Source organism: Nothoprocta perdicaria, unplaced genomic scaffold (genome assembly GCF_003342845.1).
Source record: "Nothoprocta perdicaria isolate Ctin4 unplaced genomic scaffold, notPer1 scaffold_32, whole genome shotgun sequence".
Taxonomy (NCBI): domain Eukaryota; kingdom Metazoa; phylum Chordata; class Aves; order Tinamiformes; family Tinamidae; genus Nothoprocta; species Nothoprocta perdicaria.
The window spans coordinates 2,195,525-2,214,557 of NW_020455555.1; the positions used below are offsets into that span (position 1 = coordinate 2,195,525).

At 40.0% G+C, this 19,033-nt stretch overlaps 1 protein-coding gene across 2 annotated transcripts in view; it reads left to right on the forward strand.

Annotated features, from left to right (window-relative positions):
- Window positions 1-19,033, forward strand: part of WAPL (WAPL cohesin release factor) — a 71,713-nt gene that overhangs the window by 46,633 nt on the left and 6,047 nt on the right. For both annotated transcript variants that reach the window (XM_026043092.1, XM_026043093.1), the window contains 10 exons: window positions 4,245-4,340; window positions 6,567-6,719; window positions 6,967-7,103; window positions 9,104-9,215; window positions 12,576-12,803; window positions 15,149-15,260; window positions 16,188-16,285; window positions 17,677-17,753; window positions 18,191-18,366; window positions 18,646-18,761. In XM_026043092.1, coding sequence (XP_025898877.1) covers window positions 4,245-4,340; window positions 6,567-6,719; window positions 6,967-7,103; window positions 9,104-9,215; window positions 12,576-12,803; window positions 15,149-15,260; window positions 16,188-16,285; window positions 17,677-17,753; window positions 18,191-18,366; window positions 18,646-18,761 — 1,305 coding nt within the window. The remainder of the gene's footprint in view (window positions 1-4,244; window positions 4,341-6,566; window positions 6,720-6,966; window positions 7,104-9,103; window positions 9,216-12,575; window positions 12,804-15,148; window positions 15,261-16,187; window positions 16,286-17,676; window positions 17,754-18,190; window positions 18,367-18,645; window positions 18,762-19,033) is intronic.

Sequence of the window (19,033 nt, forward strand, 5' to 3'; positions counted from 1 at the left end):
TGTGCTGCGTGTTTGCAGGAGCAGGTAGTTGATGGGGAAGAAGGGGAAAATGGAGGAAACCTCCCTTGGGCAGCCTGCGGGGGCTGTTGCCTGGCTTTGGGACTTGCTCTTTGCGATGTTTTGTTTCCCTGTTTCATCTGCATTTCTTTGACCACCTTCACAGCCTCAGACGGTATGAGCTGTCTGAGTAGTGACTGTTTGGGGCAGTTTAGCTCAAGGATGTTTGTGCCCAGGATGAACCATTTGGCCTGTTTGTGTGGTTAACTGCTTGGTGGCTCTGACACCTGCCTGACAAGGGAGTCTCCAGAGATGCCTGCCTTGGCGGGACTTGTTTTAACCGTCTGCTGCTTCACTGCACCCAGAGTAGTAACGTCCACTGTAGGATCATCGGTCAACTTTCCAAATACTGCTAGCACATAACACTTAGTTAGCTAGTCGATATCTATTTGCCCCTAATAGGGAGACTTGCTGAGAATATGCTAATAGCTGTATGCCAGCTGTAGAGGCTGCTAAATGAAATCGTACACTGGGCCCTTGGAAGGCACTTGCTGGCCCTGATCTACTGTGATCCAGATGGGGGAGATGCAGCTCACATTCTGAGCACTGAATAAATGACTTGGTTCTGGTTTGTTCTTAGTTATACTCTTGGCATCTGCTATCTCATCTGGAGTCCAAGACAACTTTTTTTCAACCTTTGAATTGATATTCCTGATGGTTCTGAAATGAAATATCTTTGTCTTTGCTCTGAGTGGACTTCCATTCCTTTCCCCTTTGAAAAGAAACAATGCACTATGAATAGTTGTGTGTTGCTCAACATATGTCATATTTTCTTTCTTCAAAGTCAAAGAATCAGGAGACAGTAGTGCTCTTAATGGCTGTGAATGCTTAATGATAAAACATCAAGTGTTTTGATTTATTTTGAATCTTCGGGAACTTATTTGTAGTTTTGACAAACAGCTGGCCGCCGTCTTCCTCACTGCCCTTCTGATATAAATAATACATTTATCAAGAGGCTCGTTAAAGATGGTTTTTTGTTGTTGTCCTTTATCTTGAAAAGTGTTCCTGCCTGCAAATAGCTGCTGTCTTTCTTGTTTTGCCAGTATTTCAGCATGAGTCATGTCCCTGGCTCTTACGTTTCTGCTCTTCTTACATCTGTGAATGGCAAGCAGGGCCGCATCAGTGTTGCAGGGGGCCGGGGCTAGGAGTCTCTGCTCTGAAGCCTGCGGGGATGAGAGGTTAAGAATCCCACACAGTTTCTACCACTTGCAGGTGATCGTATGAAATTGACAAGCCCATGCCTTTTATTAAAAAAAAAAACTAAAATAAAATCCCTGGCATTCATTCAGTGTTTTGCATCCCAACTCTCCCGAGCACTGCACGCAGCACTGTACATGTAATACCCGATGCAGCCACCCGGAGTTATTTGCACCCTTTCAGACTTGTGTTTGTGTGTCAGCAGCTGTCACTTCTATGCAGCCTCACATATGGAAAAAGGAAGTAGTCTGCTCTGTTATTTAGTAAAAGCTCTTATAGCTGATGAATATTCCAGAAGTTATTTGTCTTTAGAGCACAGAATTCAGGGGAGGGATGTGTTTCCACTTGTATCTGCTCTGAGCTCTTCTTCAGAGACAGAAATCTTGAAGAAAGAAGTACGTGTTGTGTGAATAGGTGCAAGGGGAACTAAGTTACTTGCTTACATGGCTGCTGCTTAAAAATCAGGATTCCTTTTTTCAGGGGAGATTAGAGTCTTCTAGTATTAAAGGTGTTTTTCACTTCCCTTCTCCCCCAACCCCCCCCCCCCCCCCACTGGTTTAGGCAGTGCCTGTGAGAAGGGGTTGTGGATCAGCTGCTAGCAAAGCTGGGCCTGAGTATGTGTTATCTAATGTGAAACTGCTGGGAGGTCAAGTTAATTTTATCTAAAAGTGCAAAGTACTTCAAGGGCTAGTAGATAGAAGTCCCATTCATATGCATTTGAATTCTTAAATGATTACAACTGTTCAACTACAGTTCAGATTCTGTTACAAAAGATCTTTCAAATGAAGGCTTCCTGATTTTTCAAAGCAGACACATTTTGGTAATATGCCTCAATTTCTCCTGTCAAATGAGGCTGGCTTTTTGCAGCAGCATTAGAGTTGCAGTAGGGAGATGGCCTGTGGAATCCTTGGAGCAGGGCTGGGATACCCCCTGAGATCCTAACTGCTGTTTGGGGCTGTTAGTAAAGAGATGATCCCCTGTTAACAGCACTTGGGGCAGCGGTGAAGTGCTGTGCTCTTGTCCCAAGCGTAGCAGCTGAGGCTCCCTGTGATGTTAACCATTCCTGTGCATCGTCCTTCCACCAGCCTCATCATGAGCAGAAATTGATACGAGAAACATGCTTGACTTCTATGTTTGTTACTTACTCAAAGGCAAAATCTGCTGTACTATCCCGTACACTAGAGTATAAAGTGGCACTCAGGAACTTGTGCTGTCTTCCTGACCAGGGTATGCACTGAGCTGCACCATGGAGCAGCTGAGTAATTCTGGGGGAGGAATGCAGACATTGTGAAATACATTGCAGACATTTGTGAAATACATTGATAAAACACATCTTTGTTACTAAGTTCTTTCATATATTTATCACAATCTAATTCACATTCAGTATAAGAAGATGCAACTTAGAAATTTGCAGAGGAAAAGTTAATTTCTTTAACATTTTGTCAATAGCAAGCTGTTTTCAAATAAGAATCTCTAACTGTCTAGTTTTGGACAGGCATTTCCAGTCAGAACTGCAGCCCATGAACTTCAAAAACTGGCTTTGCTCGGTGAGACTGTAGGAAATTGTACAGGTTCCTGTTTCTGTTACTTAAGGAAGTTAAAAATAACCAAGAAGCACTGAAATCATTCACTGGTAGAAACGGCAGGGAGAGGAAAAATCCACATCTCAGCCTTCCTCTGTAAGGGCACCATGACTGTGTTGATGCTCAAGGACCATGCCATGGCCACCACCTCTAGACTTATTGCCTAGAAGAGTTTCTTGACAGAAGAGCCCTGTGTGTTAAAGCCATGGCTTTTTTGTGTATTGACTGCTGCTGAGCACCTGAGTGCTGCTTTTTTACAATAAAGGACGACTGCCCCAAGGTAGGTTTCTTATGACAGTGGAGAAGCACATTGGAGGAAAAAGGAGAGGACTTTTCTTTGTTATCTTTTTTTAGATAACAAAACTATTGAGGACTTGACAGACCTTTTAGTCTCTGAAAACTCATAGCTCCCAGTTTGATGTGTGGCCCAATGTTCTTCAAAGTTCTGCTGGAGTTTCCCTTCTTGTGAAGGCTGGAGGAGTGGGGTGAGATACCAAGCTCCAGCAGCGCCAGAGCTGATGAGGAGCCCGGGCTGGCAGGCTCTCTGCTCTCCCTGCTTGATGTGCCCAAGCTTTTCATGCTTTGTAGGCTGGTGTGAAATCAGCAGCGTTGCTATTGCAAGATTTGCTGGGTATGTGTATATGTGCCGTTTTCAAACCAATATTGTTTTTATGTAATTGATGCATTATAAATTGACCAAATAATAATTTTAAAGCCCATATTGTTATATTTTTCCCCATTAAAAAACTATGCAACTGTGTATAAGGAGATAAATGATTAAATTATACAATTTCTACAATACGTGGCATATTTTTTAAATTTTGAAAAAAAGTAATGATAGTCTGAATTATTTTGGTGGTGTAACATTGGTAAACTCGGATGCTGGAGATGTCTTACCTTTCTCTACGAGTCTTATTGCAATCATTTAAAAAAATATTTTTTTTACGTCTTCTAACTTTGAGTATAAAAAGATGCTGCTTAACTTATTAGTACAGATTAAGATATTTCACTTAAGCATTTTATATCCCTCCAAGCATCAAAAACTAACTTGATCTTGTATTTTGAATCAAATCTTTATTCATATTTTCAACTGGCACATTATTCGTTAACAACTTTTTTTCTTCAGAGCTGTCTGCTTTTTACAGAAAAACCTTACATTTTGTTTACTTTGCATACATTTTAATGAGAATTTTGAAAATTTCTTGAAATACATACATATTATGACTTCTGCTGTTCGTATAGGTTTGTATGTCTTTACATCTGTTAGATGCTTCCAAGTCTGTCAGATTTTCTGGTACCTACTATTACTGAGGATATGAGTGAAAATTTGTGGTGTCGCAGAGAAGAGGAAAAGAATGAAGCTCATTTACTTTTTACTTAGTGTACTGTGTGTTTTTTATCTTTTAGTCTCCAACAAAAGCTGTGTATAATGCCAGACACTGGAACCAGCCAGAATCAGAGGCTCTGCCAGCACCACCGGTTTTGAAAACACCTAGTGTCCCGGTAAGTAAAGTGTCTTTATTAGGTTGATTAAGGATTTTTCCTTTATGATTCACTGATACTTTTGAAACCAGCAGAAATATTTGATATTTGGGAAGGTCACAGTAATTCAGATGCCCACTTTGTTGGGCACACCACTGGGTATTTGACAGTTAGGAAACTGTATCAGTGGAAATACTCCGGAGTTGAATCTCAGCAGATGTCTTGCCTGGTATGGTGATGTTGAGCTTTCTGACAGTTGGCTCCATCTCATCTCTGTGGCCACCTCTAAATTATCATGCTGATATGGCTGGGAGTCTGAGAGATACAAGGCAGGAAGGAAAAACTTATAAAAATGAAGATCTGGTTTTCTTCTTTATGTAATGGAGCAAAGCATTGTAGATTGCGTGCTTGGGCCTTTAGAAAACATGGAGACAGCTCTCTGTATACAGCTCAAATGGCTGATGTGAATGTATCAGATAGAAGCGTTAAAAAAAAAAACTTAATGATTATTCTTCAAGGAAACCGATTTTGTTTCTTTGGAGGTTTAAGGTGGTTTTATTTAGTTAAATTGTGCTAAAACCAGAATCCAGAATTTGGGCTATCTACTTGGAAGCATTGTCACAGATGCTGCCCTGTACATAAAGAGTGAATTTTGCTTTTTTGATTTGCCTGAGAACAGAAAATCAGAATGCAGCAAATTAATCCTATATATAAAAAACTATTTTTTTATTATACCTATCTTGCAGTCCCAGGACTAGCTTCTTTTGGCTTCATGCTCTTTTGCATTCTTTCAGCATCCAGAGTAGTAACTACACTACCTAGGAGTAAAGATGACTTGTTTTAAAATATCCGTTACTGCTAGTATTTGAGGAGAGATTGCATGGTTTAGCATTACCCCTTAAAAAATGGATCAAATCATAAAGACCCTAAAACCTTTGTTTAATTAACTTGTATGCACTTGAGCTTTATTTGAAGGCTTTATTTCTCACTGATACTGAACTTAAAGGCAAATTTTTTGCTTTGACTGCTGCTGTAGGCTGCACAGCAAGAAGGCTTTTGCTCAGCACCCTCGGGAGGAGGGATTGTGTTCTCTGTGCATCAGGGCTAATTCTAGTGGTTCAGAGGACACTGTGAAAATGCTCATTTTCTGTATATGGCAAAAAGTGCATGGTGATGTTTAGAGACTGAGTAAATGACCACTGTTGTTGGCCTTGTTTAGGTTGTGGCCTCTGGATGTCTTGTTCCAGTAAGCCTTGTTCTCTCTCATTTGTGACTGAATTTTGACTCAAAGAAGTAGCCTGAAGATAGGCTTAATGCTTCAACTTAAATAAAATTGAATTAATACAGAGCACTATATTGAGAAGTGTGTGATACTTGCGTTAGGTGGCAGGAAATTTGACAATAGTTACTCTAGACCTAACAGCATGTTCTTTACTGTTTGTTATGTTCAGAATAGGCTTATTATGGTACTAAAGCCTGTTACAAAGCCTATAGTTTGTAAGTTCCTCACGTCTTAATAGTACAAATACATGTAAAGCCAACATATGGAGAATATTGTGAGTTTACAAGGGTCTCTTGTAGTCATTAGAGACTTTGCCAGTGGCACTCGCACAGTGCTAAAGCAGTTCTGCAGGTACGCTGCCTTTCTGAGCACGCAGTCAGAGAGGTGGGTTTCCCATGGCTGCACCCTGACCCGAGCAGGGCAGCAGCCCCTGTAGCCACACGTGAGAACAGCAGACATGCGCATGTGCAGCTCGAGCCCTGCTGGGACGGGGCTTGCTTGGTGCCATGCTCTTGCCAGCACCAGAGTGCTTACGATGGCTCAGTGTAGCCACCTGCTCCTCCAGGCCTGGAAGCTCCAGTTTAAGGGCAAAGATGTTTTAAGATATTTGTAAGTATGAACAATTGTTTTCAAACCCTGAAGTTGGTCGTTCTAATTACCCTAAAGCTTAAACAATCAATGTAAAATCTATACATATATTTTCTCCTCCATTTTCAAAATTTCACTGGAGCTTTTCTGACTACTCAAAATTGTTTTATATTAAAAATGCATATATCTCTGACCTATTTGTTTGAGAATAGGTACATTTTCACACAGCCTAGGTACATCTTGGTAGTGGAAGGGAAAGACAAGCTAGTCCCAAAATGTGAATTTGACAAATGCACGCCTGTTCTTTTTCCTGATGTATTTAGTATATGTTGATATGCTCAAAACATCTGCCCATTGTAGCACTTTCTTATTAATAGGTAAGGCTATCTTCAAAGGAGGCAATTCATAAAGATGATGGAGTTTTTAAGGCTCCTGCACCACCTCCCAAAGTGATAAAAACTGTGACAATACCTACTCAGCCCTATCAAGAGATAGTAACTGCATTGAAATGTAGGAAAGAAGACAAAGAAGTAAGTATTTTTCAACAAATTTTTAAGATAAAGAATTGTTGGTAATTCGAAGTACTGAAGGAACAGTGTCAAATTAAATTTGGCTTTCCTAATAAAACTAATATTTTCATTAAGTAGTTGAATGGCCTTCATTGAGTTTTTAATATTTCTTTATACTTGAAACGGAATAGATTTTCAAATGTACTTGTTAATGTGGTAATTGATCCCAAGAGCAACTTACCTAGATGAAAATATTTGTCTCTTCCAGTTATACACTGTTGTTCAGCATGTAAAGCACTTCAATGATGTAGTGGAATTTGGTGAAAATCAAGAGTTCACAGATGATATTGAGTACTTGCTAAGTGGATTGAAGAGCAATCAGCCCCTAAACACACGTTGCCTTAGGTAAGATACCTCAATATAAAACACCGAACTTGGATTCCAAGGCGCTAGTGAATTAAGTGCATATTGATTGAAGATGTGACCTAACTTTAAAATAGTGGACAGTAATTACCTGGCTTTTCTGCTATGAAGAGCAGAATTCGGAAAGAATTCTCAGCATGATAAGTTGTGAATAAGTACAAGTGGTCTGATTAGGAAGACAAAATAAGAAATTTTACAATAAGGATATGTTTTCTGAGCTTGTTTTTCAAATTACAAATTTAAAAAAAATTCTGATAGTTTGATCTCATGTGAGGAGACATCTTCTATTTTTTTTACTGCAGCGTTCAATTCTAAAATAATATCTGGCCCATAGGAGAAAGCATGCTGATTTTGACTTAAAACTAATATAATACTGAGTGATTGCTCAATTCTAACAACTCTTTAATTCTTGTTGAGAAATAATGTAGCTAACACGGAGTGCAGTAATGGGGCATCCACATTAATTGGAGGCTTTTCTAACATGCGTTGGGTTACTCATCTCAATCTTCTTCACTGCGATGTTACTCATTGCAAGCTACACATTAGTGCTAAACTAGTATAAAAAAAATTGTACTTCCACTATGGAAAAAAAATATCAAATATATAAATATATGGTATATATATATTGTATAGAATACATAAAATACTGTTTTACTTTCTCTGGACTTAAATACTGCAGATGATGTTCTTTAACCACAATTTCTCTTGTAAATTTTCTGTTTAGCAAGCTACAAAGTAGTAGTAGAAGTATTTCAATCCATGTAGATAGGTGAAGATGGCACTTCATTGAGAGATTACTGTGGATGGGAAAATTATATGTTGAGAGCTAATTTAAAGATAAATTATTCTCCATTTTCTTCAAGAACTAGCAATGGATATGATTGCTTTCCTATAAATTCAAGAAACCCTTAACCCTGTTTGTACATATGTGATTATAGAGAATATTACAGTGGTGACAGTTGTAGGTTTGTTTTCCTCACTGAGTGCACTTATAACTTGCTTGTATGGCAAGTGTCCTAGGATCTTAAACTGACTTCTTGACTTTCCAAGTAAAAGTTGTGCAGTGTAACTTAAACACCATGAAATTTTTTCTTTCATTTAACAAATTAAAAGTATTTTTCCAAAGGAAATCAGTGTGTAAGGATAGCAATAGACGTAAAAGAATCAGAAACTAGTAGGTAAGCTTGAGCTGGTGTTGTTGGGTTTGGAGACAGAAAGACCCCTTCCTCTTAAGGCTCCGTCTCATAAGAACACTTTGTAGTAAGATCCCTTTGTTATCATGGAAGATTGTATTGGCTATCAGTCTTGCATTGCTCCACATTCAAAAGCAATTTTTTTAAATAGATCATGTATTGGAGCTCAACTAGCCATGACAGGCAAATTGCCAATAAATATAGGGAAAGAACTTTCCTTTTTTTTATAACCACACTCAGGTTATTTGATTGGACTAATATAGTAAATTTCAGGTTTTTCCTGAAACTTGTAATGTTCCCCTCAACCTAAATGCAACTATAAATGGTAAAATATTCTTTTCTTGTAAAAGTTTTGTTAGGCGTGATCAAATCTCATTAGTCAAATCATTAAATATTAGATAGTGATGGGAGCTCATGCTCATAATTTCTAATCCTGGCTTGTTCCATAATAAATTCTTATTCCTCTAAACCTGCTTCATGCTTAACCCATAAAACTTCTATTTTGAATTTAGCTTTTGCAAATGATTCCTGCTTTCATTGCCAAATACAAGTTCAGCATACCCTTTCAGGCCTTGTTTCTAACCAACTCTAAAGTAAGGAAGTAGATGCAGATAGTTTTGAATAACCTGCTCTTCGGTTCACCACTTAAGAAATTGATTTATATCAATTTTAAAAGAAACATGTAGGCGAATCTTGAGTTACGTGGTCAGTGGTCATCTTAGGGCTTATGTGCCATTTTTGTGAATGTGGTAGTTTGATTTGTTCTAATTCAGCATTATGTCTCTCTAGTGTAATCAGCTTGGCGACCAAGTGCGCCATGCCCAGCTTCCGAATGCATCTGAGAGCGCACGGGATGGTAGCCATGGTCTTCAAAACACTGGATGACTCCCAGCACCACCAGGTATTGATATACAGTGTTATCTTTACAGCTTGACTCTTCTACCTACCTAACTTTTAATTGCTTTATCATTACATTTTGTTTCGGTAATAATTCCTTAAAGAAAGAAATGCATTATCTCTAGAGATTGCTCAGAGTGTTTTTATCTTGCATGTAAATAGTGTCCTTGTTCTTAGCAGTGTGGGTTTATTTTGCATGTGTTGTGCTCTTGTCCTTGAGCTGTGCTGTAATGCAGTTTTAAATGGCTTGCGTGTATGTAATGAAAAATCTAGGAGAGGTAAAACTTTCTATTCTAAAACTATCCTGTGTCTTGAGGGTTAAAAACTGAAACAGATGGGTTTTTCTTTTCACCTCAGTTTCACAAGCTCAATTCATATATCAAGTTTACTATTAAAGATTTTTTTTCCCTGGTGCCTGAAACCCCTGCCTTGGGAAGGGTTTCTGCAAAACCCCAGCACAGAGGATGTTACTTGGAGGCAGTAGCAGCTGTGTATATCCTGTTAGGCTGCTTTATTTTGTGCAGTGGCTCTAGCAGAGCTGTAGGTACTGCTGAAGAGAATGTTGAACCCACAGAAATCTTACTGTGGCGGTAAAGAGCTAGAGAGCTTTAGGTAACTAATTTTAGATCAATGGGTTATTTTCCATCTGCCTTGCCATTTAGCAGTGGGCAGCTCCAGTACACGGGAGCCAGGTTCAATGTCGTCTTTCTCTTGCGAGCTGTCAAAATGGGGCTGAATAATACTGGAAATAAACAACATGAAGTCCTGCTATTTAGGGCAGTTACCACCACTGAGTTGCAGGAGATCTGCAAAAAACAGCTTCAGCTCCTTGGAAAGTGTACAAGGCTGCTCAGTATATTTTAGGCTGTCTTAAACATTTACCATTATTCCTTCGTTTTCAAAAGCACTAACACACAGCTCAAAGGAAATTGCCTGCTATTATTAGTCTGCAGTAACAAAAAGCATTGATTATTCTCTTTTCATTGTATTTGATGAAGTGCTCCCTTTTATGGGGGAAAAAAATGAAAGTTAATGTTTTAATACATTTATAGTGCTTGTAGAATGTACAATATTACAAAATCATTGATCTGTAAAACTACTATTAATAAATATCAAATTATATATTTCAGTTACACAAGATGATATCCTTTGACAACAATGACCTCATTTGTATAATCTTCCTATCTTTATATACTACTCTTTCATTTACTAATTGTTTTAGTAGAATATTAACTTGTTAAAAATAATAAATCTTAGTGGAAGGTAACTCAGAAGTAATAAATCTCTCTGGGTTCAACTTCCGTGGTTTTGAATCCATTTAAGATAAATAACAGAACTTTGGCTTCACTGAGGAAGAGAAGAAATATTATACAAGTATTTTGTTAAATTTTTGTGTAAAATATTTTGGAAATGAGAGAGAACTGGCACAATGACAATGCTAATGGAAACAAATGTGAGCATACGCTGTGTTCGTTGGATGGATACAGTGGAAAAGGCTGAAAAAGTAGGATGCTTTCCTATTTCCATAAGGATATAAAACTGCAGTTGCAAAGCTATTTTTTTAACCAGCAAGCAAAATAAAATTAAAAATATATATTGTTCTGAACTGCATCCCCCAAATATTTTGTTTTCTTACATGAAAAATACTTATTCCACCTAATTTTCTACCAGATTTGTCTTTAAACTGCAATTTCAGTTTGTGACTTGATCTCCTTAGCTATATTCTAAATGCTTTGAAGCTTTAGATTATTAATTTAGATTATAATTGTCAGTAATTAAGCACAGAAACGTAGTTTTGTAATGTCTTCAGCTTGTGAATAATTAAAAAAAAAAAAAAGGAATAATTTAAATGTAATGCCGAACCCTAGAAAATAACCATCTGTTCCCACGAGCTGGAGTATAAATAGAAGTAGCAGGAGAGGCAAGGAGCAGAGTGGGTGGAATTGCCCTGCGCTCGCTGGAGTGCGTGCTCAGCGGGGACGCTTTGCTGAACTCTGCGCAAGGATGAATTGCAGCTCCATAGTTTAGGGTGCCTTGATTTCTGTCTAAAGCAAATTCTGTTTATTTTACCTTTCTTTTTCTTCTCCTCCTCCCTCCCCTCTACCACACACTGACAGGGCTGGAGAGGTGATGCTCACAGCTAAGGTCCAGTTCTTGGATCACCTGTAGCTTGAGGTTGGATTCATGAAAGGAGATGCAAACCGGGAAACTCCCTGCAGTATTCCAAATAGATCTCTTGGTGATTAGTCACATCCAGGTCTTTATTTATCTCTGCCCTCAAGGAGTTCCTTGACTCAGAGGAAGGAGTTTATCATACTTCTGGTGTCTTCCCTGCCTGTTCCTGCTTTGCGAATACTGATAGTGCCTAGTGTGGCCAGGTGTGTTCATTGCCTGCTTCTGAACTAACCAGAGGCAGCTGCTGATTGCCTTGGTGGTGACTGAGCCCTAGACAGATGCATGATCTCTTACGAGACGGAAAGTCTGCTCTTTCCTGTTGGACTACACACCACTTGTCTCCTGGAATTAGCTCTTCCACAGTTGGAATTTACTGTGTGTGCACAGAACACACAGGAATAAATGCAGGCAGCCTAGGGACTCTTCCCTGGGCACCATAGCTCCCAGTCATTTCCAGGGAGGACTTGGAGGGCTGTTTTTCCTTATGTCCTCCATGTCCACTAATGTGAAGGCCCTTAGCCAGTCCGTGGTCCCTATGCTCCATAAGATGTTCGAAGTAAAGCAAGTGTTTGCTTGTTAAGGACTGATCTGGGGGGAGAGTAATTTGGGTTTTTTTTCTAGCTGCTTCCAAAAAAGCAGAATTCCTCTAGCAATTAAGTGTGTTTATGTTGGCAGTGGCAGGTTGTTGCGTGACAGACCTGCTCAGCAGCACTGGCTGTTTCCCTTCCCATGGAAACACTAGCCCTGCGATCCCTGCCTCTCTCCTGGTGCTTTGTCACCAGCTTATTCCTCCCAGCTGAGTTTTCATCGTTCTTGCCTCATAGCCCGGCCGGTTTCGCTTTGTTCTCCTGCCATCTCTCTTCTGTAATTCCCTAACTGCTGGAGTTGCCACTTAGTCTGTAATGCTGAGTCACTTGGAAAAGTAGAAAATCCTGCTTTTCTACCAGGCCTTTGTAAATGTGTTAAATGATTTATATCTCATTTGTATTGGTTAGGAAAACAGCCCAACTAACTTGCTAGATGGAATCTATTTATGTATGCTGATAACTAATCATGTAAATGCCAGTGTAGATCAGGCTTTGCAGACTGTTTCTTCCATAGCTCTTCATCTTATTCACCAAAAACTGTGCACTTTTCCCAAACATTTCTGACAATTTAACCGGTTTTCTCTTTCCTCTGTCCACCCAAGAACTTGTCCCTTTGTACAGCAGCTCTGATGTACATCCTAAGTAGAGACCGTTTGAACATGGATTTAGACAGGGCTAGTCTAGACCTGATGATTCGGCTTTTGGAACTGGAGCAAGATGCTTCTTCTGCCAAGCTGCTGAATGAAAAAGACATGAATAAAATAAAGGAAAAAATTCGGAGACTCTGTGAAACTGTTCACAACAAGCATCTTGATCTCGAGAACATCACGGTGGGTATCATGCTGTTTTTGGAAGCCTTGTGAGTGGTAGAGCACTTAATAAAACAGAATCTGTAGGATCAACTTTAAATTCCTATCTTAGAAGTTGTCACTGTCTGCTTTCTGTGTAGATATGGTTGCACTGCAAGTATCTTGTGTGTTAAACTTAAAAAGTTCTTTTCTAAAAGCCTTATGAGTAAGATGAAGTTACGATGTTCTTTAGCTGCCCGATTCACTGTTTTACTGCTCCAGGTAAGTAGTTAGGTCAAGGTAGTACTTTGGGGGGGAAAAAAAAATGTTCTCTAGTACAGATTTCTTTAACCTGGCACCTGCACCACACTATTAGTTTAACAGGAAATACTCTTATTCCCATGTAATGACCCCTACTGTTTGTGAACATATATAGACTAGAATTCAGACAGAGACGGGGAAAAAGGTCTAATATACACCAAGTATTTTCTTCCTCACCATACTTCTTTCCCTCTTGGGCAGCATTTTTAAAAGTCTAGCAGTGGAATTGGGTTGCTGAGTTAGTGTGGAAAGTGAGACATAGCATTGTACAAACACCATTTTTTCGAAGTCCTTGCCCTGTTCAGGAAGAATAAGCAGGATGTGTTAAATATTGAGTGGGCTTTGGGCTTTCAAGGGACAGCAACAAGATACTCAGGAAGTCAGGAAAGTCTTTAGTAGCCCAAAAGATCTTGAAAGGAGAGTTTCTGTTAAGCATCTGTCAACCTGGATTAGGTTCTGCCTGGTTTCAGTTCCCTTTTGACAACGTTTCCATGCTCATTCTGAAGGAATGAAAGGAAGGCTGGGGAGCTGCTGAGCTGGGAAACGCGGGCAGCGGCTGTGGGACGGTGCCGCTGGGCTCCTGCAGAGCACCTTGCAGGCTGGTTCGGCTCCCGTACTCCATCACTGAAAACATCCTTAGCTCTTGCCTCCTTGATGCTTTTCCTTTGCCCTGTTTTTTGCATGTTGTGCTTGGCGGCGAGCGGCGAGCGCTGGAACCGAGTGTGCCCGGCTTGCCCGGGCAGGACCGAGGGGCTGCTGGCAGCTCGGGCCGCTGTTGCGGAGGTGACGGCTGCTTTTGTTCTCATTGCTGCCTCCGCGGCCAGAAGTGAGGGGTTTTGTTGCCTTTCCTGCCCCCACCACAATCCTGTGGTGAGTTGGGAGCGTAGAGAAAAAAGCTCTTGCTTATTGGGACAGCCTGTGGCAGAGGTTGCGCCCAGAAAAGGAGCCAACTGGTTTTGGGTGGAACTTCATCCGTGCTAACCTTCAGATTTCCTTCTGTCCTTGGATTTTTGTTTTTGTAACAATAGGAAGGAGCTGAAGCTGTTGGGGGTTGCACTTTGTAACTTGTTTTTTGCACGCCATGGGCTGTTGATTCAGGCCTGGTGAGTGCTGTGTTTCCCAGGAGGTGCTGAGGCCTGAACTGCTCTTCTGGAAACACTGCACAGCTCCAAATCAGCACGGCTGTCCCTGAAGCTTTGCACATTTAAGGTGCCTGGGAGGGGAGATCATGTGAGAAGTGGCTAAATTGAGGTGGCTTTAATGCAGTCTTAGGCATTTCTTTTTGGACTTTCTTTTATTCTTTTCCTTGTGTTGTGTTTGTGAAATTACTAGGCTGGCAGTAGCCCAGGTTTACGTGTGTTTCCAGATGCTACGCAAGGCTTATTAGTCAGTTCTGTGAAGGGGTAAATTATTGTTATTTTTTTAATATGGGGAGGGAACTTTTTTCCACTTGGCAATGTCATATTGTTTTAACCGTGAAGAAGTGTTTCTGATTTTGGTTAAAATCATGGTCATGGATTATGTGAGATTGTAAATTCAAGTTGAATTTGCATAGAGAAAACTCACTGAGTCAGTGTTGCTGAATTTCGTTATGTTGTTCTTGAAGTAAATTCAGTAAATTTCCTTTGAATTTAACTTCTGTCTTTCATCAGTTTAAAAGAAAAACAACCAACCAAATGTATCCTAGAATGAGGTGTTTTCTGCAAGCTGCAGAGCCGGGGTTCCTGGCAGGCAGGAGCAGTGTTTGTTCGCTGCGGCGTTTCTTTTGCTGAGTGATTTGTCCACTTCCTTCCTCCGCTCATCTTTGTTGGTAACAGAGAAGCAGATGAGGAGGCTGTTTAGCTTTTTTGAAACATAAATAAAATCCTGGAAAAAGTCTAAAATGCAAAATACCTTTTTCCTGTCACTTTTGAATCTCGGTCCATTTTTCTGTCCCTTCTTGCTCCCTCTGGTGGTCCTTGCACTCAGAACCGGTTGGTGGTTTTGGGGGGGTGGCTCTGTATAGTATCACATGCCGATGGCATTGCCTTGGGCAGCTCCACTAACTGGAGAATCCCCTTTTTCAGACTGGGCATCTGGCAATGGAGACGTTGCTGTCGCTCACCTCCAAGCGAGCTGGGGATTGGTTTAAAGAAGAACTGCGGCTGCTCGGTGGTCTCGATCATATTGTAGATAAAGGTAGGTGAGAAATGGCACTTCGGCAGCCTCCATCTGACATGAGAATTAGTTGTTTGCTTTTAATATACATTTTTCTCTTAAATATATATTTTTGAACTATTAAAATCTGTATGCTGGGCTGCTGAAATATTTGGAGATTGAGTTTTTAATCATGTGGGATTTAAGAAAGCTCTATGCTTAAATAGCATGTGTGTAATGTTGCATGCTTTGGATGAAATGTGGAATGAAAAGCAGCTTAGACAGTATACACACTGTTGTATTACAGTCTTACATATAACATATATCATCTATATGCAGCACACTCTTCAGAATAAATGCCCATAAATCTGCTCTGCAGTCTAGGATTGTTTTCAGGCTGGGACACGCCTCTTTACTGAGTAACTCAGTCAGCTTTTCAGGAAGAAATGTGATGATAATAATATTATTGATATTACAATTACCAGGTATGCTTTGATCAGTGTTTTGTTTTTGGATCAGAGAGGAAAAGGCCCCTTTCTAGATGAATGCCCGAGTTGAATATGTTGAGCAAGCAGAGGGGTGGGCAAAGGAGGGAGTGAAAAGCTGCAACTGTTCGACTGCCATATGGACTCCTGCTTGCAAGGCGTGGGGAGGCCGCGCGCCATCCTCGTCGTCCCCTTTCTAAACCAGGGTATCTGCGAAACGTGCTGCCATGTGCACGTGCAGTTATGTGATGGGATATGGGCTGCAGGAGCTCTTTGTCCATGGAGAGTAAGATCTATGGACAGGTAATTTGTTCACAATATTGTAAAGCCAGTTTTTTAATTTACTTAACAGAGTGCTGCTTGTCATGTTTTTATGAAGGTTTTGTGGCATTGCAGTTTTGTAAAGCATGAAATGAGTTTGGTAGCTTGTATATTTACTTTTTCAAGACTTATTAACAGAAATCAACTTTCCTTTACTGCATAGTTAAAGAATGTGTGGATCACCTGAGCAGTGATGAAAATGAAGAGAAATTGGTGGCTTCTTTATGGGGTGCAGAAAGATGTTTACGGGTCTTAGAAAGTGTAAGTATGAGCAGATATATTGCACAATTTTCTTTAGGTGCTAACTTTCTGATATTTATCGGTGTTCGTAGGGTATTTTGTTTGAGAATTTCTCCTGTATGTATGTTTAGTATTGCAAGTTAATTACTGTTAACGGTAGGTGAATGATAATTTTTCATGAGTTCCCACTGAAAGTAGCTACTTGAGGATGTTGCTGTCTTAGCATGGGTTTCTATTTCCAGTGTATGTTCCGTAATAATATGTAATAGTGTGTTTGAGAGGCAATTAATTTGTGTACCTGTTAATTAGTGCTTTCAAGCTTTGGCTCTGCTAGGCACTGAGAGAGCAAATTGTCCCCAAAGTCACACCCATTCATTGGTCTTGGAGCTTGTCTATTGAGATGGAGCATATTATTTGAGGAGAACTTGGAAGAGGATTAAAATATAAGGCAATTTCATGGAGTTTAGCTCCATGCAATTGTGAGCATACTTTGTCTACAAAGCCCGGGTTTCATATTTTTATCAACACTCTTTTCTGCACTATGACACTGTGAGCAAGCAGGAAAGTCTTGCCGCGTTGAAGCCGTAGTGCCTGCACCTCAGGGAGTGGCGCTCAGGTCAGTGAATCCTAGTGAGTGATGATGACAAGGATGATAGCAAAGCCTGAGCCAGAAGGCAACAACTGCAGCCCTCCACTTCTGCAAAGCTGGAGGAAGAGCTCTCAGATGCCCTTTCTGCTTCTCTATGTGAAGATGACTGTTCCTGGTAGGGATCGGAGCTGCCATGCAGCAGCTTGAACTGCGGATCATTTAGGGACAGAAAATACTAATTTGTACTTGAGGATGGATAACGCTGTAGTAAGAAGTGTAGAGACTTGAGAATGAAGATGAAAAATGAACAAATCAAATTATGCAAAAATTTAGGAAAATATTATTTTATTTCTGAAAACTTATTCTGAATTTCCTCCAAAGGAAAAACTTGATTTTTATGGCTGAGTGTTTAATGTACTCTCAGAAATGCAGCCAATATTGAGTTTTAAAGTAAAATAGAAGAATACTATATGATATATTTTGTGCATATTTATGTGCACATGCCTACATGCTGATCTGGGACTCTGAAGTGCCAGGCTGTAGATTCACAGTTCTACTCTAACAGGGAATTCTGCTGCAGATTATCTGTTTTTACCATATCAAGGGATAGGAATTTATCTTCAGTGTCACAATGCTGTGGGGATCGTTACAAAGTACAAACTTCAAGGAAATGTTAGTTCAGTGATAAGGGAAAGCTTGCACTGGATAATAACCAAGAAGTGTGGAAGTGAATACAGAGAGTTAGAGTTGTGGAAAAAATACTAATTCTCTTTGAGGTGAAGAAAGTTCTATTTTTAATACTACTTTTTCTTCCTTTTTCTAGGTAACTGTGCATAATCCAGAAAATCAAAGCTATCTGATAGCATACAAAGACTCACAACTCATAGTCTCCTCAGCTAAGTAAGTTATGACAGAAGAACTTTTTTGTGTAACACTGTCCCTCATATACCAAAAATAAACCAGAAAATGCTATTGTATCAGTGAATTTTAGGGGAGAAGTATAACTGACTGCTTTTCAAGAAGTAATAATCAAAATATTTTAGATGAATTATCAGTATTAGCCTGAGCATTACATGTAGTGCTGCTATTGGTACTGAAAATTGGGAGAATGTGTATTCAGCTCCATCAGTACTTGAGGTAAGGTGAACACTGAAGAGGGCTGTTGGGAAGCTACTTCAATTTATCACATTTTCAGTTCCTTCTAAAAGTTCTTATTTTAAGGGCCATTCTGTGTAAAAGCTGCATGAAGCTCTATAGACAGCTTTTGTGGTGAGATGTAAGGGTAGAATATCTTGTGTGTTGTCCACGTAATTTTGCTCTGCCTTTTCTGTGTTCAGAGCCCTGCAGCACTGTGAGGAGCTAATCCAGCGGTATAATCGCGCTGAGGACAGCATCTGTTTGCCCGACAACAAACCCCTGCCTCACCAGAACGTAACCAACCATGTGGGCAAAGCCGTGGAGGACTGCATGAGGGCCATCATTGGGGTCTTGCTCAACCTAACAAACGATAATGGTAAGACCAGGAGTACTCCTGTCTTCTGTACTGCAGTATCAAATAAGAGCGATCCTTTTCCCACCTATTACATTTTTGCCTGTACAGTGTGATAGATGCTTTCATTGCAGTAATCAGTAATCTGTTTTGGGGAATGGAATGAGTAATTGCAAGTGTTAAGTGTTAATGTGCTTTAGCCAGAGGATCCAGATTGTCTTTGAAGGCCAAAAGTTTCCTCAGTGTGTTTCGAATTATGAAAATGAATACTTCTAAAATTGCTCCTCTTATCTGTGTTTTTAGAATGGGGTAGTACAAAAACAGGTGAACAAGAAGGTCTGATTGGCACCGCCATGAACTGTGTGCTTCAGGTTCCCAGGTTCCTACCTCAAGAACAGAGATTTGATATTCGGGTGCTGGTAAGATGCCATCTTGGTTATATTGGCAGAGCTAATCTAGAAACGGAGTGCATGTTATTGCTTGGCACGGGCCTTGTCGAATGTATCTGCTTTTTCTCTCAGCATATGTAAGGTGGATCTCTGTGGTGTAAGGGTAGATATGTGAAAAGAGTTTTAAATATAAAAGCCTTATGCCTAGCCTGTAAATAAGAGGTCATTTTTAAGATCACCAACAATGCTTTTTGTGTTCAGAATCAGAAAAATCTTGAAATCATTTCCTTAAATCCTGAGCA